Raw genomic sequence first — 26,260 nt, 5'->3', positions numbered from 1 at the left:
TTTATCGGGCTAAGGAACTTATTCTTCTTCTTCAAACCTGGCTTCATCTTAACTAGAACAAATTGAGCATAAAATTTATAACTTTCGTTACTAAGGATGATGTTTCTCCTGGCTTTTTTTTTCTAAACTAAATTGCTTTATAAATTTCCCGTAGCCTCAGTAAATGATTGCTCGACATTCTTTTCAAAAATTCCTTTCACTGATTCACTATATCAAAAAACGAAATGATAGAGGGAGAGAAAAAGAAAGAAGAAGGAAAAAAAGTACCAATCTCTGCAGCAAACAAAAGAAAATGTACACCCCATCACAATTCAGAAGCAAATTCACTCGACTGACAGTCGAATGGACGGACGGACGACAGATCGGACGGACCAAGTATATATACTTATTCATTCCACAACCCACAAATCCACAAGAAATACGAAGAGAGAAACAAAAAAACAGAAGCAGCATCTCCTCTTGTCTACGGCTAATTTGACTACGAAAATTTATGCGTTGTGAGACACGGAGACGGAGGAGGAGAGTGTGTGTGTGTGTGTGTGTGTGTGTGTGATGCGTGTGGTGGCTATTCTGTCTGACCACCAGAAACATCCCATCCATTCCACCCACTCATTCACAAGTGTTCTTCCCTTTTTTCACTTGGTCTTCTTCTTTTGCTTTGGCTGTGTGTAAACAAAAATAAAGTGGCGCATTTATGGCCAAAGGTGGCTGCCCTGTCTTCTCCGGTCTCCCACCTAGCCACCTCTCCTCGACGCTATTTTTTGTGCTCTTACTTAGGCATAGAATGGACAGACGGAAGGATGGATGGATGGATGGATGGACTTGTGGTAGATTTTCCTGTGCCTTTTTTTCGCTTTCTCTCTCTCTCTCTCTCTTTGCTTTCTTTCTCGTCTGCTTTATTTGCTATGCTTTCTTCTAATTGAGGCAAAGCTCGTGCTCGGATTGGCAATGACGTGGAGGATGGGATGACGCCGTCGCCGCCGCCGCCAACAGAGACGACGATGATGATGATGATGATGCCAAGACCAAAGTTACAATAAACTGTTTTGATTTGTGTGTGGGAAACACACACATATTAGAGAGAAGAAGGTTGCGTTAAAAACAAACAAAAACAGAAACCGTCAAACAAATAAACAAATAGCAATGAGTTGTGTTGAGCTGGCATACAGTGAACTGAATTGGATCGGATGGAGGAACTGACTGGGTTGGGCAGGTATTGTTCGACTTCTTTTCTCGTAGGAGATGAAAGCGAAATAAAGTAATTGGGAAAGCCTTCTTTAGATACAAAAACAAATGGATAACCAGCTTACACCTAGGAATTCAGGTTATCAAATGGTTAATCGACGATAAGTACAACTTGCCTCAAATATATATATCACTCAGGGCAAGTAAACAAACCTGGGCTTAGTTAATAATTGAATGATGGGAGAATCTGGATGATCTGTTCGATTCGGTGACTTACCAAATTGGCTGGCTCCTTGAGATCCTTTGTATATGCGGGCGGTCCATTGGCAATTAAATGTGGCTCCTGTATTGGCTTCATTGGCGGCGGCATTTCCAGACCGGCCTCCTCATCGGGCTCAAAGTCCGCTTGATGCTGAGTCTGCTGCTGCTGCTGCTGCGGCGTTGTGTACTGTGGAGTTGATGACAAATTGACTGGCGTTCCAGTGCCTCCTGCACCCTCAACCAGCTGCTGTTGCTCCTCGACATGCTTTTGCGGTGTCTAAAAGAGGTAAAATTGTTATTGTACCCAATATGTATATAGATATATATACTAGAAATATTAATGTATGTATAAATATACATATATAAAAATAAATTTATAAATAAACGAACATAAAATATTCGACGTATATCATAGACTAAGATGGCATCTACACAGTATGTATGTAAAGTATATGTACTCACTCGCAAATTCTTCTCCGAGGGCTTCTTGATGAGCGATTTGTCATTTGGCGGCTTCTCCACTTTGCTCTGTGATAGTTTCCTCAACGGTGGCGGTAGCCATTTGCGCCTGTAACATAAACAAAATGATGGAGATTATTACAAGTTTCATTAGTTTTGGGGAAACTTTAATATCCTTTTCTTAAACTCATACAGAAATACTCGTATGGATGCTGTGTGCTGAACAAATTCTTCCATTTCATGCTCTCACGCGTTCTTTTGGCATGGCTATGGCCAAAATAAAACCAAACCCGAAACGACAAAAAATCAAGTAGTTAAATATATATATATATATATATATATATACGAAGGGGGGGGAACAATACCCAAAAAACAAAAAAATAAAATGCGAAATATTAAAAAACTCTTGGGAAAATTGGCTGTCCAGCTGGGTGGCCAACATGAGACTGTCGCCAGCCACTTGGCCTGCCACTTGGCACGCTGCTCTGCCCACCCGCAGCTGCTTCATTGTCGCCGGCGCCATTGCACAGTGGGGCCAAGTTCATGGTGACCCCTCTTGCCCCCTAACCCCACCCCACCCCACCGAAGAACCGCACCACCAAATGGCAAATGGCCAAAAATTTAATGCTCTTCTCTCTTATGCTTCTGCTCTTCCTCTCTCTCTCATCAAAGTCATGGTTTGTGGCTGAATAAAAAAATATAAAATAAACGCTAAATAAAACTGGGAAAAAGAGAATTCTCGGTCATATAATTCGTGGCAATTGGTTTTATGATTCTGAGAAGAGAATATGTACATTGTACATTTCGTTTCAGTTCGTTTTATGCTGCAACTTTTTGGCACACCGTAAAAATATCCTTCACGTATTTTGATTAATACGAAAGTTGTAAAAGCTGCTCAAAAAGGTCGAGAGAATTTTTGACTTTCTTTGGCGCTTTTCATTCATGAAGAAAATCTCATTTATCACTTGGTCTACAATCCCCCAAATTGATGAACTGCGAAAATGGTGTTGCGAATAATAATTGAAAAGGATTCATTTTTCATTTCTCTCATGGGAAGAAAGAGAAAGGATACAGAGAGAGAGAAAAAGAGATGGTAGAATGATTGCAAAAAGTTTAAATTAATAAACCGCATTCAGCTCTGCTCCTTTTCTCTCTCTTTTTCATTGTCTTTGTCTAGTGCAATTTTTGTTCTTTGTTTTGTGTGTGTGTGTGTGTGTGTGTGGGGGCAAAACCACAACAAACAAATACAATGCAACAACAAACTGATCAAGTTTAATGAGCTAAAATATACAACAACAACACGAAACACATTTAAATTATAATAAAAGTCATCGTGAATATGGGATGACTATAATACTCAATGGCTTGTAACATAATTCAAAGTAAAAATAAACATTGACATAGACAAAGGACAACCAGGAGGCAGAGGAAAGTGAAAACATGGCCAGGTGTTTATGTATGTGTGTGTGTGTGTGAGACAGAGAGAGAGAGAGAGAGAGCGAGAGGGAGTCATTGTCAGTCTTGTCCGGTTTAGTTCAGTTCCAGTTCCTGGAATAGTATTTAATTTATTATGCGGTCGCCTCAAAATTCATTTGGCTGATGTAATGTTTTAGGCAAATAAGCAAACTCTCCTTTCCACCCACTCTGTCGCTCTCTCTTTCTCTGTAACACTCTCACTTTCGCTGTCTCATTTACTTTAGCCTCGAGTGTGTGTGTGTGTGTGTTTAATGAGGTCGCCGCAAAGTATGCAACAAAGGCTGGCAAGTTTGCAGTTTCCTCTTCGGTTCCTTTTAGTTCATTGGACTTGGCTATGAGGAGGCGGCGGCACGCGCTGCCCCGCCTATCATTTCTCTTCCCTACCCTCCCCCCCCCACCACACACTTTATCACCCGATCTCTGCACTCACTATTATATATCCCGAACAAACACACGCGCATATTGACACAATGCTTGAGACAAAGAATGAAGAGAGACCAAATGAGTGTAAGTGTATGTGTGTGTTTGTGTGTTGGGGTGTGTGTGTGTGTGTGTGTGTGTGGGTTGGCTGATGGGCAAATCTACCCAGAGACAATAATCTATATTCATGTTGCTCGCTCTGCCTTAATGCTCACCCAAGTGAGCCCAATTAGTGTGCAAATATTGAAAGTATTGTATACAATATAGATACATATATCTTATATAGGTTGGTTGGTTGGTAGATACATACACATAGAGTTTGATATATACATATATTGTGTCAATGTCTGTGTCCAACTATGCTAAACGGTAGCAAACGAATTTGCAAGAAACTAGTGGAAAAGCTTTTACCTTGATAAGAATATTGATAAGTATTGGGAACGGCTTTGAATTTCATTCGAATTTGCAATTACCGAGTCGCAAAATTATGGAATTGTTGTCCATCAATTTATTTATGCTTCATTTGCCCTATCTCACAACCTCTCCCGCCCCCCGGACCAGAAACCCCTCGATACTTCTAGGCTTGGCATGATTAATACCCAACCATTCGAAGAAGCCTTTTATCGCCTTCCTTATTTTTTTTATTGGTTTCATTTTCTTTTTTGTTCTTATCAACTAATGACGAAGTCACTTACAGGTCTCCTAGGCTGCTGACTAATCCTCAAGTATTAAACAATAAGCAATGTTTATATTATTGTTTGTTTTTTTATGTAAAATGTATGAAATAACAGAATGTAATAAGAGCCAACATAAATCGAGTCTCTCTCTCTCTCTAGATAAGTCGTCTAATTCAGAAGAAATTTTGAGACATTCATTTGAGAATATTATTAAGCAAAGCCTCAAAAAAAACCAAACAAAAGTCGGATAAAGTCTGTTTAGCAGGAAGTGTGAAGGTCTGACTCTTATCAACTTCCTTACAGATCTCTATAGTTTCCTGTGAATTCAACTAGAAATTTCACAACTAACAAAAACTACTACTAAATGCTAGTCAAAAGCATCTCATATATTTTGTTTGACTAATGCAAATCGACCAGCTGATTCCCTGAATATACACATAGGGGGAAGAATTTTAAACCAATGCAGCACACACACACACACACGCATATTGTTAATGATAAACAATAACAAATTATATATAATTATTATAGATCTCATACAACAGGTTTTCTTGATTTTGATTTGTTAAGCGGGGAAAAGTCTGTAACCGGTTTTGTTGGCATGACTTAATTTATGAGAGTAACACAGGAAGCGGGTGACGGGCCCAGGGTGGGGTATGGGATTACCCAAAATATTTGATGCCCTTCTGAAATTGTCATTTCTAGACTCTTTAATTATCTGCTTTTAATTGCATTCAAAACATTTCTCACTCTCATTGGGGCATTTCCAACAATGAAAGAACCAAAAATACCGAAACAAGAGACAATATAATTTCAATAAATCTCATCTAATAAAAGGTGGATTGTGTTTAATAGTTGTTCCCCGTTTTTCCCCTCACTTATCTCTGGTATTTTATCTTTAATCAAACAAAAAAAAAAGTTCTCTAGCATCCAAAAACCAAAAGTTAAATTGATGCCAAACGCCACAAAGGGGAAAAGGGAGAAATGTGCGGAAAGCTGGAGAGGTTAGATAAATAAGCTATAACAACGGCAAGAGCAAACAAACAATCAAATGGGAAACGTGTCTGTCTAATTGCCACAATCGAACTGGAAATTCAAAAATTTCATACGTGAAATGGAGAAAGAGAAAGACGAAGAGAGGGAAAAGTTGGAAGAGGGAGAGAAAATTGGCTGCATAATTAATCTGCATCTCGAAAAACCGAGTGGCAAATAAATAAAATTTCATTTTCTCTCAATTGTCAAGTGGAAATAGAAAATTAGTCACAACTATAAGAGTGGCGGAGAGATGGAGGGGGACTGGCAAAGAAACAAAGTCTTTCAGCTAATTGCTACACATACATACAAACATAAATAGGTGAGAAGATAGGCACAAAGCTAAACCATTGTCGGATAACTGTTTATTTACCAAGTTTTATGCTTCTCTTCGGCCGTTGTCTGCTCATCAGTTGGCCGACAGCAGAAGCAGGCAAATTGCTGGGCATCAGGGACAACAATATGCGGATGATGAAGTGTTGTCCGCTGTTTGCCATTATCATTCAAATTCAATGATATCGATTTTACTAATTGCGGTGTGGTCTTCATGCGATTTTCCAGCTCCTTGCTTCCCAGTTCATCCTCACTGGCCTGCTGATGCTGCAGAGGATGGGGATGGTGATGAGGATGGCGATGGCGATGGCGCTGCTGATGAGCTGCTGCTGGGGCCGAGCGACGTTTGATTTTTTGTGAATTTAACAAATTCGAATTAAAAGTCACATTGTTGTTATCATTACTATTATCGTTATTAACTGCGGCGGCAACTGCGGCACTTTTTTCAAAATGAAAACCATTTTCGGTATACTTATCTACCGCTGAGCTGTTGTTGTTATTGCACATTGCAGATAAGCCCAGTCAAAGCTAAATAACAACCAACTACGACAACGGCGACGACGACGACAACGACGACGACGACGACGACAAAGGTAAAAAACTTCAACTTCAACGGGGAAAAAAATTGACTGCCCAAAGTCCGATTAGCATGAAACCGCGACGACCAACGTTGCGTATACGCGTTAAACCATAAACTGAGCTAGCTGACGGACAAAATGAAACTGTTCTGCCTTCTGATATATACAATATTATTATTATTATTATTCTCTTTCTGTTCAGCGAGTGTGTGCCTGTATGTGTGTGTGTGTGTTTTTCTTTTCTTTTCGTTTTTGTAGGCGGCTTTCGATTTCTGGAGAATCAACAGAAGAAGAGTATATTACTCAAACTAAACTCAACTCGACTCAACCAACTCAACTGAGTACGAATAACACAGACAAGGCAAGGCAAGGCAAATGGTAAGAGCTGAGCATTTATTCTTATGCCTCTCTCTCTCGTAGCAAATTGTGTTTTGAGTTCTTTCGACTAACCGACCAGTAGTAGTAGTAGTTGTTATTGTAATAGGTTTATATCTTTATGGCTTGTGCCCGACCTGAGTTGGGTGAAGCACGCGATTACAGGCCCAAACGAAAAACATTAGTACACAAGCAAACAGCAAACAGGAAAACATAAACTATAGAACGCAAATTGTTTAAGGAAATCCATTTCAAATCGAATCGAAATGAATTTGTGAACTATATTTTAACCTTGAACATAAGTTAAATATATTTAAAATAATAAAAATGCGAAATAAATGACCTATAATAAACTAAAGTTCAATGCCTGAACTAGTTAGTCAGTTATTCTTTGATCATTTTATAGTCTAGCTAAATCTATATTAAAGATCATCATCTATATTGCATAATATTTGGTGGTATGAGTAATTCGTAAGTCTAAATCTAATCGTTAGATGACGCAACTTGAGGAGGATAAGCAGCGTATCATGAGGCAATTGTTCATTCCTTTGATAAGTTGTAAATTAAGTCTTTGAATATATATGTACGTATTGCATACGACTTTATCTCGGTAGGACATGGTAGCGAATAACTTAATGTTGCTGTATTAAAAAAAAATAAATAAATAAACACACACAAAAACAAAAACCCCATGACGAATATAGTGGTTCTGTGGTGCGGTTTGGCCTGTTGACGGTGTGAATGTCTGATAAATTGTATGACACGCTTTCCATCCCTTCCCATGGAATCGGCAGGGCAGGGCAGGACAGCGAATTGCTGATAACAAACAAATGTAGTTCCCTACTTAGGAGAGGTCGCAAGAGGGTGCGGCTACTGGGTTAATAATTTTATAAATTTGAAACAGCAGAGTATTTTTCAGTCTTATCTTTGAGCAATTCAATATTGCTTAGAGTCTCACTTATTTAAGCTAAGAGTAAAACTAAAACTTACCCACTAAAGCCACGGCGTTTGGTGGATGAGGAGAGAGCATCCGCTTTGCCGCTGCGATTGCCTGTTGGAATTTCAAAAACAAAACAAAGAATTTAGTTAAACAAATGAAGGAATAAATAAAGGAATTTGTTTTTTGTAGGAGTGATCAATTGACTTGAGAAACTTACCCTGATCCTGCTGCATGCTATCGTTGGCCTTCTGAGCTGCCGCCCCGACGGCTGACGACGATGAACTTGCTGGCTTGTGTGAGCCTGGCGGCGGTTTGAGCACTGCAACAGGCACAAGTCCTTCCTGCACGGCAGCATCGTCATGCTGGAGATTGAGACGTACCAGACAAAAGTGCGGCTCACTGGCTGTGGGCAATTCAATAATTTCCACTTGCTGTCCCTTACTAACACTCAGCTCATTGCTGCCCGAGCTGGCTGTGTAGTCGGCAACCACCCAGGTAGCTTCCTGATTGCCGAGCTGCAAAAAGAGAGAAATAGATACAATAATTATAGAGGTATAAGCGAGAAAGAGAAAAACTAAGCTCATGATGATGATGATGATGGGGAGGAGGAAAATGATTATATCATGGGCATTATGTGCATGCATCACAAGTGGTCGAGTGGATTTTATTGATTGACCGCGACCCTCGACAAGGACTCTATGAATCCATCACTTGCCCTTGAATGCCCACCCATACTTATATCCATTCTCATATCCATACTCATACTCATACCCACACCCATACATACACACCTCATTGGCAAAAATGAACACTAACTAATTAGAAAGCTATTCAAGTCCCATACAAGACGCCTATTGTCTCATTAAATATGCAAAAGTTACCACTGGAAGCAAAGAAAAGCAGAAGAAACAAAGCAAAAAGGGGGACGAAGGAGGAGAAGGACGAGAAGCTGCCGCCTTAAGCCTTTCAACGGCCAATCAACAAGCTAACCAACCAACCAAAGGCAACCAAGCAACGTTATGTGCATTAATAATGTATAAGTTTATTAATTTACATATAACCCACACACACACGCACACTCTCTCCTTCGGTGTGTGTGTGTGTGTGTGTAATATGCCTAATTGCCACACCATGAAAGAAAACCACAAAATATTCTCACACACCCACACAGTGAAAGAAAGGAAAGCCAATCGAGTGTCTAAATGATGAAAGTAATAAAAGGATCTTCACCGCAACAAAAGGCTTTTCTTTGAAATCATTTATAGAACTTTCTGAGATTGAATTGAAAATTACGACTATTATATACTTTAATCGCGTACTTAGTGAGTCCTTTAAAAGAGCTCGACAATAATACGAGAATCCCAAATGAATCAGACCGACAATTTGGGTATATTTTCAAATACAAAGGGAACTAAAAAATCTCATCGCATTTTGTGATTTTCAATAAATTTAAAGAAAGCTGACTTAATACTTTCTTTTGCATTCGTTTTTCACTCAAGTTGTTTGCTCAATTCGATTTGAAATTGTTTGCTTTTTAGGTGCATCTTAAAGAAATTTGAATTTCTATTTGTAATTCGAAAATAGAAACTTTTTACCTTTGCCAACAAGTTTATCTTAAGAAGTTTTGCAAATATTGCGATTAACCCTTTCATTTCCTATTTTTCTTTCATTGACATATTGATTTTTGTGTTTCCCTGTGTGGGGGGTAATATAAAATTCAACTTAATAATCAGATATTTAAGGTCGGTGTTGATCCAGTTTAAAAAGCACAACAAATAAACTCAAACCGAAATCCCAACATGTCATTAAGGTTTTCAGTTCTCCTTTTTTGCTTTTCTCTTTTTTGTTGCCTTTGTTGTGTCGTTTTTGTCATAGTGCTGCCCTCTCCCATCACATCGTCAGCTGTGGCTGCGTTTTCAATGGCCTGCGAGTTTATAATATTTATTTTATATATACAATATTTATATAGAGTCGCTTGGGTCATAAAAACCTGGGGGCGGGCAAAGCGCGCGCGTGCACACATGTGTGAGAGCTCTCAGGCCGCAATATAAACACCTGGCCCCGGCAACTGGCAACTGGCAAAAACCATGTCACCAAAGACGTGTGTGAGGCAGGGCAGGGCAAGGCGTGGGAGGCGTAGCAAAAAGGAGCATGGCGTGGAAGGAGGCAAAGGCCGCTCATAAGCGCAATTAAATCAACTTCATCAGCGGGTACAGGAAGAAGCAGGAGCAAGAGTAAAAGCAACAGCAACAGCAGCTTAGTGTATTATGGACGCCTGGCTGCCTATATTCCATGTCTTTCACTTGCTTTCCTCTCTCTCTCTCTCTCTCTTTCTCCCTCTGTTTCTCTATCTCTCTCTATCGGTGTCTGCCTGTGTTTTACCCGCTTTGAGAGGCAAAGTTGGCCAGCTTCCTTTTTCTTTTTTTTTTTTTTTTTGACGATAGAAGCGAGAAGTAGGCAAGTGGCAGGAGGCAGCGGTAAGCTCTGTTAATTAAGCTTCACTGACACGGAAACGTGCCGCGCTTGTGTTTATGTGAGTGTGTACATGTGTGTCTATGTGTATGTGTTTTGGTATGTGTATAAGTATGTTGCACGTTTCCGCTTGTAATGCAATTAGTTGAAAAGTTTTTTGCTCAGCAAAAGTTCCAAACACAGAGCACAGAGCGAACTTTTATGCCAGTTTGTGTAAGACAAGATGTGGCCCCTGAGGGGATATTATTTTTGCTGCTGCTGTACTCTACATTCTATATATATGTACCTATATATACAGTGTATTTTGTTTCTCTAGCGCTTGTCTGCAACAAAACGAAAGCTATTAAAAACTTCCGTCCCCATATCCCCCGTCCATCTTGAAAGAAAAAACCATTTATCTCCCACACTGACTCTGTCTAGCTCTCTCTCTTTTCTCTCTGACTCTAGCTATCTCTATTTCTCGTAGTCTCTGTATAATTTGTCAGAAATATATATGGACAAATCGCAAAAGTATAAATGTTATGTCAACTCTGACAAATGCCTGATTTTTGAGTTCTGCATAACTTTTCTAATAGCTGGCAAAGAGGCAGTATAAAGAGGATGCATCATGGCAAATTACGTATACGCAATGTGAGCCAACATCAACATCGTCATCATGATTATCATTTGTCGCTGCCATTTAGTGTATGGTGCAAATTGCTGCAGTCACGCACACTTCAACCAGCAAACTCACACACACACCCATAGTTATACACTAATAAGCTGTCATCAGAAGGCAACATGGCGTATGCGCACTTTCTACTCTTAGTGCTGCTGCTGCTGTTAGGCTGCCTGCTGATGTTGATGATTTTTGAAGTGTGTGCATTGGAAATTGCTTAATGGCAAGTGGGAATACACTAAGTAGAGTAGAGTAGGATAAAGTAGAGCGCTATATATATATATTTATATGTATATATTAGTTAATAGTGTGTTTGTGTGTGTGGTTAAGTAAATGGAACAGCAGCCAAAGTATGAACCTAACGGATGGATAAGCTCTTGAAATCTCATGAATAGGCTTTAAAATGCAAAACCCACCCACAACTTTTATAAATAATCTCTCTCTGACTTTTGACAATCATTTTGCGGTTATCATATCGTCCCAATATGATATTTATTTGCCTTTACTTGCATCAGAAAACTATTTTTAATAACAAGTTGAAGATAACTTTCAAAACAAGGCAACTTTTAAAAAGTTATACATATAATCTTCAAAATTTAAAAAAGTTTGTAAAAACTGTAAAGAATTTTATTATTTGCTACCTGTTTAGAATGTCAATTAAACTGAATGTTTAATCACTGACTTACTTAGTTACTTTTCTTCTTTGCTAATTGTCTAAACAGTTTACTCAAGCCAAGGATTATCCAGAGACAGTTTTCTTTGAACTTCAGTTTACACAAATCTGAAGAGATCAATGCCAACGCACACAATTTGTTTATGGTTTTAAGTAAAATTTAACGAGCATTTATTTGGTATACGCAACAAATTACTCTCAATTGGCATTGAGATTAAGTTCTTGGTCTTTTAATCGCTTTTGCCGAGTGCAACCAACTGCTGCTGCTGCCAAAGGCAAGAGGCATCATGAAGGTCTTTAGCATTTTATCTATCGTGTCATAGTTGCACGTAATTGATTTAGAATATTATTCGATTTGCACTCAAAATGACTTTCATTTAGCACTCTCTCTCTCTCTCTCTCTCTCTCCGCGTCTCTTTCTGTTGTATCCCTGTTTCATTCTCTTGCCTCAGTCGGTATTTCACCCATGGCATTCACATTCAGACAATGAGCCTATCTGCTGGTGGTGTTGGTGTTGGTGGTCTAGGGCATTGAATGAGCTAGCGAGGGGGTAGATTGAAGGGACCCACAAATGTGGTCGCTTTTGGTGTTAACATGTTGTCGCACAATTACCACACCACAAAGAGACTAAGAGAGGCAGATAGAGGGGAGAGAGAGACAGAGAGAGAGACCAGTGAGAATGGTAAAGGGAGACCAGCAACCTCCTCCTCCTCCTCCTCTTTCTATTTCTCCTCAATTTCTGCTACTCCCGTTGTTCGCTTCATCGGTTGGCCCTGCCTGTTTATTGTTTATCATGTTGTTGACTGTGTTGGTTACAACGTAATTGATGTCGAAACCTTCCCACCGCACTGAATGCCTAACTCCCCCTCTCCCCTAGGGATAACTGCACCCACCACTGTGCAAGTTAATTGAATAATAGACGTTTATGTTTTATGTATCTAGGCAATACACATGTGTAGTACTCGCACACACACACACAGAGTTACAAATATATATAAATGTGTATATAAATTTGTCCTATCTACAAATGATTTATGTGTCCCATGAGGCTATTTGGCAAATTGTAAGCACAAATAAAACAAAAACAAAAAATGTATAAAATGAAATTTTATCAACATTTTGTTTTTTCCTTTTTTTTTTTTGTATTGTTTTTTTTCTCAATGTTTAAGCAAATTCTCTGGAGAGCAAGAGCGAAAGTGAGAGAGCAAACAACTCTCCACTTGTTGTAAAATCTTGGCTATAATTCGAATCAGTTAAATGATGTTTGTAATTTCACTTGACAGCCATCAACCGAAAACCATCCGCACTCTCCCTTCCCTCTCACTGGGAGCTTTTTGCGTTTGGCTTTTTCATTTTAATGACTTAACAATTGATGGAGTTTTCCTTCAAAGTTTTTTCCTTTTTTGCCAGCAATTGGGTTTTTACGATGCTTTCTCACTCATAAAAAGCAAGGCAAAGACATAAGCTTAGCTTCGCCTCCACCCTATCCCTCGGTCTATCCCCTAGCCAAGCCTCACTCCTCTCATTTTTATTTGCCATCAATAATAACCTTAACATTTTGCCAAATCGCTTTACAATTTTCTCAAGAAACGAATTCTTTAGATAAAATCATTGTGACGACCTACTTGATACCCTGCAGAGGGGATGTATATACATATAAGGTTATAATAATGCCAATATTTTAGGAATGAAATGCTCACTTCAAGTTGGTAGATTTTAAGCTGTTTTGTACTTTTTGTTTAACTTATGCAGAAATCTAAGGGTGCATTCTTATGTATTGCAGGGTATATACATACATACAGTATAATAAAAAGCATTTTTCAGGTTGAGGTCTTTTTGCCTTTGCCTTCATGGTTTTTGCTTCTTTTTTTCTTGTTTTGTTCTTTGTGAGTTTCTTTTGTTCTATTATTGTTATCGTCTTGTAATCAGAGGCTGAAAGAGAACAAGGCGGTACCTCTTTATTTTTTTTTTTTTTTTGGGAAAAACTTTGTCCTTGCCTGGCATCGCAAAACGAAACGAGTCGAGAGTCGAGTCGAGTCGAGTCGACATCAGGGCGTCAACTTTTTATTCTTCTCAAGGCTATGGAAATTTAAGCTGCTGCCAAGTTTAAACTTTGAATTTCGATTGCATCTACTTAGTTAGAGACTCGCTCTATTGAGTTTTCAATTTTCCATCATTCACTCTATTTCTCTACCCTCTTCTCTTTCTCTCAATCTCTGTGTCTTTGGCTGTATGCAAATTTCTAGAGTTGGTTTGATTTTGGTTTGATTTGCAATTGAATTTCAAATGTTATTGCTAGGCCACAGAATGAGATGTAGAAGAAGAACAAAAAAGAAGTGAACTTGACGCATAAATAAAGTTTTCATTTCATTTAAATTTCAGCTAGAGCTTTGACCAAAAAAATTTCCCTCCTATCCATTAAATATGCAAATTCCATGTTGTGAGAGTGGCAAGAAGGAGCAAGTGTAAGCCACGTTAATTATTTTATGCAAAGATGTGGCCTAGATCCTAGAGGGGGTAGAGTAAGGAAACTAAAGTGAAAGGGGCAAATGGAGATGGAAGCTTAACAAGGCGCGAGCGCTGATTGCATTTTGCAACATCAAGAACAAAAATTAAAAAAAAAGCAGGCACACACACACAGACAGAGAGAGAGAGAGAGAAAGAGAATTTCTCTTTAGCCTTTTTCTTCTTCATTCTCATACTCCGGTTCATGTGGCACGTCTTTAGCCATGCTGACCCTCTACTGTGAGCTGCACACAGAAATAAAAAATATATATATATATATCCTTTCATTATTTTAATGAAAGACTTGGGAGTTGGTGGGTTCGTTGGTTGGCTGGTCGCACGGATGGATGGCTGGCAATATGAACATGCGACTTAATTTGTAGCTACAAGTTCACTGGGCGAAATAAAAACGTAAAGAAAAAAGAACCAGATAGAAAGAGAGAGAGATAGGGGGAGGGAAGTGAAAAGTGTAAAGGATGCAGGGCGAAAGGGAAAATGGCAACTAATTCGAAAAGAAGTGAAAGTTCATAATGGAAAATGAAAGCTGAATTATCTGCATTGCTTTGACTTTGATTAATAAACTTAAGAGCAACTTCTCATTATACCCTTGCAAAAAGGGTATATTAATTTTGGTCAGAAGTGTGCAACGCATAGAACGAAGCATCTCCGACCATACAAAGTATATATATTCTTGATCAGCACGACGAGACGAGTTCAACTAGCCATGTCCGTCCGTCCGTCCGTCCGTCCGTCCGTCCGTCCGTCCGTCCGTCCGTCCGTCCGTCCGTCCGTCCGTCCGTCCGTCTGGATCAACGCAAACTCCTCCTAGACCGTAAGAGCTACAGAGCTGAAATTTTGCACGTAGGCTTGTATATACTGCAGGCGTTGTATATCTCGGATTCAGCCGGATCGGACCACTATATCATATAGCTCCCATACAAACCCCAAAGTCACGAACAGTGACTTTCTCAATAACTTCGTTATTTTCTGAGCTATTGTCGTGAAACTTAATATTAGAGAGTTTACTACGCCTATAAGCGACTATGCCAAATTTGATCAAGATCGGGTGACTATATAATAAAGCTCCCATACAAACGGCCAAGTCACGAACAGTGACTTTCTCAATACCTTCGTTATTTTCTGAGCTATTGTCGTGAAACTTAATATTAGAGAGTTTACTACGCCTATAAGCGACTATGCCAAATTTGATCAAGATCAGGTGACTATATCATATAGCTCCCATAGGAACGATTGGTCGAAAACAGTGACTTTTGTAAATAACTTCGTTACTTTTAACGCGATTGCTTTTAAATTAAACATTTCTTAATTTAATATATATGTTAATGACTGTGCCGAATTTGATAAAGATCGGGTGACTATATCATATAGCTCCCATAGGAACGATCGGTGGAAAACAGTGACTTTGATCAATATCTTCGTTATTTCCTATGATTGTAGGCATTTCTTTCTCAAGCTTAAGCCTTTTTAGATAAAACGTTCTTCCACATTGATGGCTAATAGGTAAGGAAAGAGTTACCAAAAAAGTTGCAAGGGTATACAAACTTTGACGCGGTCGAAGTTAGCCCCGGCCCTCTCGTTTTTAAATTAGTTCAACAACTCTCAAAGTGAACACTTGGATTCAATTTAAAGAAAGCGTTGAGATAATTTGCTTTTCTGATTATTTTCCTCTTTGAGTAGTTAGAATTTCTGAGTTTTTTCAACTTGAAGGATGTGAAATACCAAAATAATTTACTTTAGCAGTAAAAGGTAAAGATTTGGAACATAGTTTAACTGAAATATTCAAACGTCAAGCTGGCCTAACCACATGGTCTTGCCAAGGACGAAACAAACTAGAAGGTCCTTCTATTCTATCCCATAACGAAATTAGATTCACAATTGTCTAAGAAAAAAGAGTGACATAAATGTAAAATTAAATATGTAACTTCTGATTGCAATGTAAATCAAATGTGTGTGTTTTTTTTGTTTTTTTGCTTTGTTGGCATAATTTGATTATGCAAAATGGATAAAAAATATTATTATTATTATTATTATTTGCAGTTTGCCTACTGATTGAATGTATGATTTGACAATTTTAAAGCTTAATTCAAGATATTTGCCCTCTTCCAGCTCAATGGCGATTCAAAAAAGGCGGCTAACAAAGCAAACAAATTGAAGACCTCGAGCCTTGACCAGCCCAAATGATGTTTTGAAAACGTGCGGGGTACGACAACAAAAAAAAGGAATGAGTTTTGTCCACCATGTCAATGTTGTTGTTGTTGTTGTTGTACCACCAAATGAAAGGCATCCCAGCCAAAGAAGGAGGAGCAACAGGAGGAGAAGTACACACTGTGAAGGAGGACAATCAATATGGGAGAACAGCAACAACAATTTGTGCGTGCCAAAAAGCTTCACACATGTCGTCTGAAAAATGCCAACGGGCCTGAAGATGATAGATGGATGGTTGGATGGTTTCAATGGTTTTTCTCTAACTGTGTGGGAGAGAGAGAGAGAGACATGTAGAAGATTTTCCCACCCATATCCATTCCCATACCTATTCACAATGCCATTGCCATTTCATTCATTTGATGGGGAATGCCTTTGCAGGAGGGAAGCAGAGAGAAGTCAACAAGGGACCAATTGTGAATTGCTGTGGTTTTAAAAGTGCGGTCCATCCTATTGATAGTGGGCGTAACTGGTGCTGCTGGTGGTGCTGCTGCTATTGATTTTATGGCTGGTTGGCAGAATGAAAGGCATAAAATGATGATTTTGATTGCTTGAACTCGGACATTTAAGCTTAAGCTGCTTGTGCCTGTTATAGCTCGAGCTCTGCTTGCCACTGCTTCTGGGCATATTTTGTAAGATACATTTGTATCTACCATGTTGTATCTTGCTCAAGTTTTTTGTGCTTGCCCTTGCATAGTTTTATTGCTGTTGCTACCAGCCAACAATTTAGTTACAATTTTGTTTGGCCTTCCTTTTTGCTTTCACTCTCGCCCACTTTTTGCGCAATTTGCATATCATTGTCAACGACAAGTGCTGACACACACACACACACACACACACAGAGGGAAAGAGGGAGACAGAGGCAAGACCAACTACAGAAAAATGTGAATAAAGCAGAAAAATCCGCAGTTATACGCTTGCTGAAGTATCTTTTCCTTTTTTGCCTTGAGAGATTTTGTTTATTGTGCTCTTGGAATTGCATCTCCAAGGAAAGAAAGAGATGGAAAGAAATTGTAACTTTGCCATCATTATCATCGTCATCATCAAACGGTATGAAATTCGAGATGAATAGAATAAATTGAAAGACTTGCACAGCAATCCAATAGATATGGTAAATGTCTAGACATATGTATCTACATACATCTATATATATATACTCACAGCAGATAAAATCCAACAATAGTAAAAAATGAAATGTCATACAAATTCGAGGCACACTACACAAAGCAGAAATCTCTTTTCCAAGTAATCTTCCTAGTGCATCTTTTCATTCAAGCTTTCCCTTTCTTCAAAGTTAGTTTAAGACTTTAGTGATTTCATTTTGTCAAGATCTTACAGGTTGAGTTCATAAATTTTTAATATTTTGAAAGCAATTGCAGTTAAACGTAATGTAAATCACTTTTCTCATAAAAATAAAAGTTGAAATTAGTTTCATTTTGGTTATATGTATATGTACAGCATTTCATGGAATTGTCTTTTTCAGTTTTTGTGTCTCTCTCTCTCTCTCTGTGTGTCTGTGTGTATTTTATATGCTTAAAGGATTGGACTGTAAATTTCAATTGTTCTATTCTGTTTCAGATTGCTATGGAAGTTGTCGGCAACTGTGCCAGTTGTCGTTGCGTTTGTCATTGCGGTTTTACTTAGAGAGGATAGAGAGAGAGAGAGAGAGAGAGGGAGAGATGGAGGCAAAAGAGTGAGAGAGAAAGTCAGGACAAGAAGCATGTAAAATCCGCAACTTGCAACTGACAGCAGCAACATGAGATATATTTTCTATTTTTTGTTTTTTTTTACTACTTTCTACATACATTCTGTGTTTTTTTTTTTTTTGAAAAAAATTTCCTTTTCATAAGATTTGAGGAAAGACACGTTTTTCATGCTGATGCTGTTGCTTTTCGAGAGATGCTTTCCGCATATGGCTCTGGCTGGCTGGTTCTTGGGATTTATTTTGCCTGTGCGCGCAAAAGTATGCTATAATAAAATGCATAAAGCATACGCCCCATCATCCCGCTGGTTGGCAGTCAGAAAGAGATTCCACTCAGGCAACTTTCTATGGTTCAGGCAACAAGCTCAACGATGCATTAAGCAAGAAGGAAATAGTATAAGATGCAGGAAGAGTGGGCAGAACGAAGAGGAAGGGAAGGGAATCGAAAGACGAGGAATGTCACACACACACACACATAAGAGAGAGGCTGGTTTTTGTTTGTGATATATATATCTTTAACAAGCGCATAAATATTTTTGCGACACTAAATTAAAATGTACATATATGTGTGTATAGAGATTGCTTTTGGTTTTCCATAAAAGTCAAAGGCATGAACTTTAATTTAAGCCCCGCACACACACACACACACACACACACACACACCCACATCCTCTCTGTGTAGCTAGAACCACAACAATGTCTAATAGTAAATTGACTAGAAAGGGCAAGACAAGGAAGCTTTTTGCCTGCCTTGCCCTCTCACCTCATATTCGTCTTCATCGTCCTCTTTCGCATTCACAACCCACAAGAAGCGGACGTAGTTGAGACATCACTCAAACACTAAATTGACAAAAGATGTCAGTCAGAGAAGATGGTAAACGGTAGAGGAGAGACAAGCCATTGCTTGGGCAGGCCAAGATGAGGTAAGGTCAGCAGCAGCCCAACACACAATGCGGCATACTGATAATGATGATGATGATGATTATGATGACGCTGCTGCTGCTGCTGATGATAATAAGCTTTTACATGCCCTGATGAAGTGATAAATACATTATGAATGGTAAGCTATGTGAGAAAGGCAAGAAACTACAACCCAACCCAACCCAGCCACCTCGTAGCCCCGTGAGGCATATGTGTGAAAATTGTTGCTTGATTGTAGGGAAAAGAATGGGGAGAGAGAAGGGCTTTTATAATTGAAGGCGTTGCTTGAACAATGGCTAAATAGCAGCAAAAATTAATACACAATGCTCAACCTCAACCTTTTAAAGTGCTTGAGTCAACAACCATTCTACAGCAATTCACTTGAAAACAGAAGAGGATCTTTTGATTCCACTCTAATCCACTTTACTCCATTAAAAGAGATGATAAATTCAAATATAAAATCTAAAATAAAACTAAACTACCTATGATAGAGATATCAAGTAGGTAGGTTTATATCGCAAATGATTAATATTTTAGACACAGCACAACTAATCAAAACAAATGGAGTAAGATGTAAAAGTCGAGAATGAGAATGCAAACATCAGACAAAGATGCTTCGTCATTCGTCTTCTCCTTTTCTCGTTTTGTTCTCTCTCCCTTTGGTCGGTTAATCTCATTTCTAATGCCTTACAAATCACATTTATCAAAGGTCAAGTCATTATCCAAGAATCAAAATGATAATGATAATCACAAAAAAAGAAAAGGAAGTAAGAGAAATGTTTGCCACAAACACAAACAGTTTGAACTTTGCACTTTCCAATGGGCAGAGGGAATATATGTATTGGAGAGGGGTGGGTGGTGCCTGTGGGCAAAACTTTTGCCACGCATCAATAAGAAATAAGTTTTTTGTTAAGGTCAAGTCAATCGCTTTGACGTTTCAACATAAATATTTGATAATCACACGTGCTAGGCAGACAGCCAGACAGGCCGTGGTCCCTTGGCTTATCCAACCCTTATCAAGGACATACATATATCGTCCTACCTTAAAGCCGCTATTGCTGGGCTGGCGAAAGAAACGAAACGAGCTGGGTGTATCGATGGTATGCTGCCGGGACAGAACTCCATGGGAGCTGCTCACACTTGACTGACGGAACCAGGGTAACGAAATTTTACGTCGACTTTTACGCTGAGCTGGTTGCTGCTGCTGCTGTGCCGATGGCGGCTGCTGCTGCTGCTGTTGCACCGTTGGGAAAGTAAATGGCGATTGCTCTTGGTTGACCGGAGCAGTTGCTGGTAGTTTTGGTGATGTCGTGTCATCTTCATCCAGCGTGCATAGCGGTGTATTCTGTGCCGAATCCGCCAATGAGGGTGAGGGCGAGGGATCTCCCACAGCAATGGGAGCACTTAGGGGCAGTGGGGTATTCGGAAGTGAGACATAGCCAGCTCCGCCGCCGCTTGTCGTCGATGGAATGGCATCAGCTCCGGCATTTTTATCCAGGCTCTGATGTTGATCTCCGCTGGAGCATTTCAGGCGATCCAATGTGGTTTTCTTGCCCCCCAGCGCTGGCACCGCCTCCACCACCATCAGCCGAATCCACGCTATTCATGCGTTCGTTTATAAATTTTTTCACACTTTTCATTTTGTTGGATTTGCTTTTATTTCTTGCCTATTCTTTATTTATTCAATTTTTTTTTCCCCGGTTTTTGTGTATTTTGGTTATTTTTTAATTTCACTTTAAATTCATTTTGTCATTCATTTCAATACTGCGGGAGGAGAAGCCCCCCCCCACACAAAACAAAAGGATGATGAAGGGAAGCGTTAAGTGAGTGAGTGAGTGAGTGGTTAAGTTTGGCTTTAGAGGGTGGGAACTTCTTGTTCCCTCCCTCTCTCTCTCACACTCTGTTTATTTATTTTTTTTTATTTTTATAACAATTTCGGGTCTGTGGCTTATGCCAGGCACACACACACACACACACACACACACACGCTAACACATGGTACAAGAACAAATCAATAAAAAGACAAAAAAAAAATTGCCCAAAACCCGTTGAGGAGCAATATGACAGGTAAGGAGAGGCGACGGGATTGGATTTTGGGTTTTATTTTTAAACTTTTACGCTGATTGAATTTTACACGGGATTTTTAGGTAGAGGCGCCATCGCCTCCACCTCATTTGAACACCGTTTCGGAGGTAATCTCTTTGCTTTTAAATTACTTTTAAATTTTCTTTTGAACAGTAAAAAACAAGAAAAGAAAAAAATAAATGATAATGAATTTAACAAAATACATATTCAATTTTGATGCAATATTTATTTTACAGTTTTTCTATTTTGCTCATTGTTCTTGTTCTTTCTTTTTGTTTTGATTGCGAATTATTATTAATTTTTGTTCTTTGGTTTTTATTCTTTTTCTCAGTTTTTGTTTTCATTTCAGATAAAAAGCTGCTGCCGGACCCACAATTTATCTTGAATTTTTGCTAGTCTCACGTTTTGTTTACACATTTACCTATAAATATATATGTATGTGCATGTTTCCTATATGTATGCACATACACATATATTTTTTAGTCCCACTCCAATGCCTCCATTCCGCTGCCACCCCCGCTACCTTCCATTTTCCATCACTATCTTTCCTATATGTTTGTTATTTTTACACTTTGGTGTTGTTGTTGCCTCAGCTGATGACGATTTCGTTGCCAGGTTGCTGCCAAACCGAATTGTGGGCCATCAAGGGGTTAAAAGCGAACAGAGGGGGTATATGGTGGACAGCGACAAAGAGGAGGGTGGGGGTCAGAGGCTGTATATTTCACAGTTTTGTGGCAGGTGCGCCATAGCGTCCGCCACTTGGCCGATTAAAAATTTTGTGAGAAAATATATATATACATATATCCCCTCGACCACCTCAGCCTTCAGCCTCCTCCAATAAGATCTTAAATGTTGCCCTACAAAAATAGTTTTTAATGGCATAATATTTGAACATCGCAAATTGTGCCAAAACCGGAAAAACGTTCGTTTTCACTAAATTGGAAAGCAACAAAACGTTCCTAAATATTCAATTTTAAGGCCGTAGAAAATTCAGTTAACAAATGAAGGTTACCTTAAACATAATATGCTCACTTGCACTTCGGCACATCTTTTGCTCTACACTGAGAAGAATGAACCCAAGTCTTTGATTTGACTACAAATATGGCATCGATCGGACTACATCACTTGATATACCCCTTTAAAGCTAATGAACTCGAGGGTATTTGAAGCGTTGTCAAGTTGATTTGTTTTTGGCATTGGGATTTAGTTTTTGGGGCTGGGGACGTTTCTCTCAGTGTACTCATGTACGCGTGAAAATTTACATATGTTTGTGGAAATTTGCAATGGCCATTTAGAAATGTTTTTCGTGCGTGTGTGTGTGGGTGTCTCTCTTCCTGTGTGTGTGCCAGCTGGCTTGGTGCTAAGTGGTGTTGAGCCCATCCCTAACTGAAACAAGGGGGGAATGGGGATTATGTTTTCTTTCTTTTTTCCTGTGTGTGTGTGTGTTTGTGTTTGTGTGTGTCTTTTACTGGTTACTGGCATTAAAAAGTTTGTTTTACACCCACACTGGAACGAACCAACGAACGAACCGTACCAACGACGGCGATGACAATGATGATGATTACGATGATGATGATGATGATACCAGCCGCCGTTACGTTGTTGTCTTCTCGTTGACATTTTGTGGCGTTGACAAAATGCCAGAAATTCCCTTTTCCTAACCCGAAGCCGCCACGGACCTAAATCAGCTGTCCCGCTGCCAGATCCCCTCGAAAACGGGCTGCGTCTGTCTCCTAAAACTTAATACTCTTTCATTTCATTCACTCAAAAGCCAACTTAATTCAATTTTTGCAAATGAATGCACACAAACACACACAGGCGGGAGAGAAGGCAACAGACGAAGGTGGTGGTGAGGGGAGGGAACGACCGTAAGTTGGTTTAGATTTCAAAACTAAATTAATTGAGTAGGTACCCAAAAGCAGATTAAAAACAACAAACCAAACTAAACTAAACTAATATATATATAAAAAAAAAAAAAAACACAAACAAACTTTTTTTTTTGTTTAAATTAAATGTGTAAATTTTTCATAAGGTTTATCTCCTGTGGTTTGAATCACAGAGAGAGAGAGAGAGAGACAGATTGTATTCTCTCTTTCTCTAATAAGCACAGGGGAATTGAAAAGATGGGGAGGGAGAAATTGCAAATGCAATCTCTCTATAATTATAATGACCAAAACATGTCGTGCCGTGGCATTAGCTACAACACAAAAGCTAACACAAAACACAAAACGCTTTTTGAATATTAAAAAAACAACAACAAAAAACACACACACACAAATAAACAAACCCAACACACAACCATCGACACAATAAAAATAAGATAAGTATGTAAGATTGTAATAGAGCCCATAACAACAAAAACAACAACTACATCATTAACTTTATGGCAAAATACAAGGAAAATTGAGTAAAATTCTGCAGAAAATGAAATGAGATTAAAAGAGGGGGATGGGGGAGGGGGAGATGGAGACCCTGAAAACCCTTCTAGCGGTAAATTCAATAAGTCTCTCTTCTGGGTGTTAAACTATGAAAATGGATTAGTTTTTGGACGAGTGGGAATTGAAGGTGATGGTTGGATGGGTGGTGGGAGGATTAAATTGATGATGACTTCCCCCCTCCCCTCTCTCTCTCACTCTCTTTAAAAGGGTTAGATAATGAGTCTGAAGAAGTTTGCTCTTGAAATTTAATTTGCCCTTTGGGTATCAATAAATAAAACTATTAATTAAATATTTCTTCATGTGCTTATATGATGGCTAAATGAAAGGGTTAACTAACATATAATTGCTCAAACACTTTGCGCACCTCCCCCCACTTCCACATTCAAAAGTCAATGAATTGCAGCAATGCAGGGAAAACAGATTTACCGTATAAATAAATTAACTATTCATATGTCTGCGGGATTGGGTAATAAATAAATAAAAAGGCAAGCCAAAAGGAAAATTCAAAATAAATGCACAAAATTGCCAATGCAATTCCAATAAAACACAAACGAGGGAAACACTTTTTGGGGCCGTAATGGGAACCCCCGCCATACGATAGCCATATATGGATATGGAATAGTTTTTATCTTGCTGGATAACAATGGAAAAATACCTATGTATGTATGTACATATGTATAAATGGATTTGTTTATACTTTATGTTATATACAATATTTTTTTCGTTTTTTGATAAGAAATGTCACAGAAAACCAAATAATAAAAATGGTAGCTTTCTTTGACTTATTGTGTGTGTGTGTGTGTGTGTGTGTGTGTGTGTGTGTGGAAAAGCATGTCTCGTATTTCTGTCTCTCTGGGTTTTTGTTGGGGTTCCAATTTGCGATCTTCTTGCAGTTTGACAGGGGTCTAGGTTGGGGGGGAGGTTAGTTTAAGGGGCAGCTTGAGGCGGGGAGGGTGGTGAACATGACCCGCAAATAAAACTGCTATTCAAGTGGCTGAAAGGCGTGAAAAAGGTCAAAGGCAGCCTGAGGAAAAGAAGCTGTTAAAGACAATTTTGTTTCAGTTTTTTTTTCCCCTTTTTATTTTTTTGGCCAGCTTTTCCTCACATTCTTGCTTGGCAAGCGAAAAATGCTGAAAAAGGATTTTCTCCCACTTTCTTTGCGAGTCTCGAGAAATGTGGAAATTGGCAGAGCAGCTTTTTATCATATATTTACATTTATTTATTAAACTTTTTTTCTCCGTTTTTATTATTGTTTCTGGCGTTGTTTTTTGAGTAATTTTCATAAGTGCCTTTTTGCTTTATGGTTTATGTAATCTTAGTTCCCTTTCTCTTGTGTTTTTTTTTTATTATTTATATTTATTCGTTAAGTTGGCGTAGCATTTTTTCTATTTTTTTGATTGATATATATATATATATGTGTGTGTGTGTATATATGCATGTTTCGCTATCTATTTCTTGGGCCGTGTGTTATCTTTTATTTGCTTATCAGCTGATTAAAGTCAATTTTCTAGCTACTTGAGAGCTAAGCGGCAAAAAAAAAAAAAAAAAACACAACAAATTTCATACAAATTAACTCTTTGGCCCCGGCGTTGTTGTTGTTGTTGTTGTTTGGTGCTGCGTTGAATATTTGCACTTGAAATTCGTTTTTGTTTTCTTTGAAGACGAGAAAAAGAATAGAACTGACAGACAGTTGGAGTCAAGAGTTGAAGAGTGCAGCGCAATTGCAGAAGCACACTTCAAAATTAGTTAGACGACCACGACCACGACGATGACGACGACGATGACGACGACGAAGACGAGTTTTTAAGATGATGTTGCAGCCGTTGACGTTGCTAGTACTGATGATGATGATGGTAATGTTGCTGCTGGTGCTGCTGTTGCGATACGTTTGACCGGATGGCGGCAATCGGATGGCATCTGCAGAAGGCAGAGTCACAGCAAGCAAAACGAAGGTTAAAAGAAATACAGAGCTAGAGGACAGAGCCCGACTACGACGACGACGACGACGACTTCCACCACGGCACGGCACGGCACAGCACGGTACGGCAGCAGCACGGCGGAGACGACGACGACGACGACGACCGGAGACGGTGACGGAGACAACGAGACAGCGACAGAAGAACCTTTTGGCTTAAACTCTACGAAGCAACTGGAGCAGCGGCAACGGTTGCGGCTACGCAATGCCGACAGCGACAGCCACGACGCATCGCATAGAGCCAAAAGACCAACAACAAATAGCTTAACCCATGTGCTTCAAACAGATTCCTTCCACCAACCCCCCAACCCTCTGAAAAAAAACAACGGCAACAGCGAAAAAGCGTAGTGGGGGTCTCTATATGGATGGGCGAGCTTTTCACAGACAGAGAGAGAGAGAGAGCACCAGAGAATCAGAGAGAAAGAGCTAGCCGCATTGGAGCTGGCAATTAGCGAAAAGCTTTCACTCTCTCTCGTTTTTCGGATTGAAGTGCCGGAAGCATTTTTTGCAAAGAGGCGCGCAATTTGTTTTAGCATCATAGAAAATATTACTTAAAAGGAATTTTAGATGATTTCTACGAAACTTCTCACATCTTTCTCTCTCTCTCTCTCTCTCTCATTCGCCCACGCATAGTCTAGTCATTGCAAATCTGTGGCCCATAAAATCTGTTCGCACAACAAGCAGAGAACAAAATATTTGTGCTTTTTTATCCAGAGACGAGAGAGAGGACAAGGAACAAGTAAGTTAACTATAAAAAAGTGTCACATAAAATTTACATTAAGCAAATGTCAGACAAACGCTAAAAGCAAGTCATATATAATCCAGGATATACGCAAAGAAGGCGAGAGTGAGAGATAGAAAGGGAGAGAGCG

General features: G+C 39.2%; 1 protein-coding gene across 1 annotated transcript in view; it reads right to left on the bottom strand.

Moving 5' to 3' along the window:
• The window catches only part of trio (trio Rho guanine nucleotide exchange factor), a 45,725-nt gene that overhangs the window by 7,646 nt on the left and 11,819 nt on the right, over nt 1–26,260 (bottom strand). The window contains 4 exon segments of the mRNA XM_068286582.1: nt 1,463–1,723; nt 1,909–2,014; nt 7,787–7,847; nt 7,954–8,251. Coding sequence (XP_068142683.1) covers nt 1,463–1,723; nt 1,909–2,014; nt 7,787–7,847; nt 7,954–8,251 — 726 coding nt within the window.

The sequence above is a fragment of the Drosophila tropicalis genome, unplaced genomic scaffold (genome assembly GCF_018151085.1).
Source record: "Drosophila tropicalis isolate 14030-0801.00 unplaced genomic scaffold, ASM1815108v1 contig_443, whole genome shotgun sequence".
Classification (NCBI taxonomy): Eukaryota; Metazoa; Arthropoda; class Insecta; order Diptera; family Drosophilidae; genus Drosophila; species Drosophila tropicalis.
The sequence above is the reverse complement of the archived record's forward strand: the minus strand, read 5'-3'. Positions and strand labels throughout refer to the sequence as shown.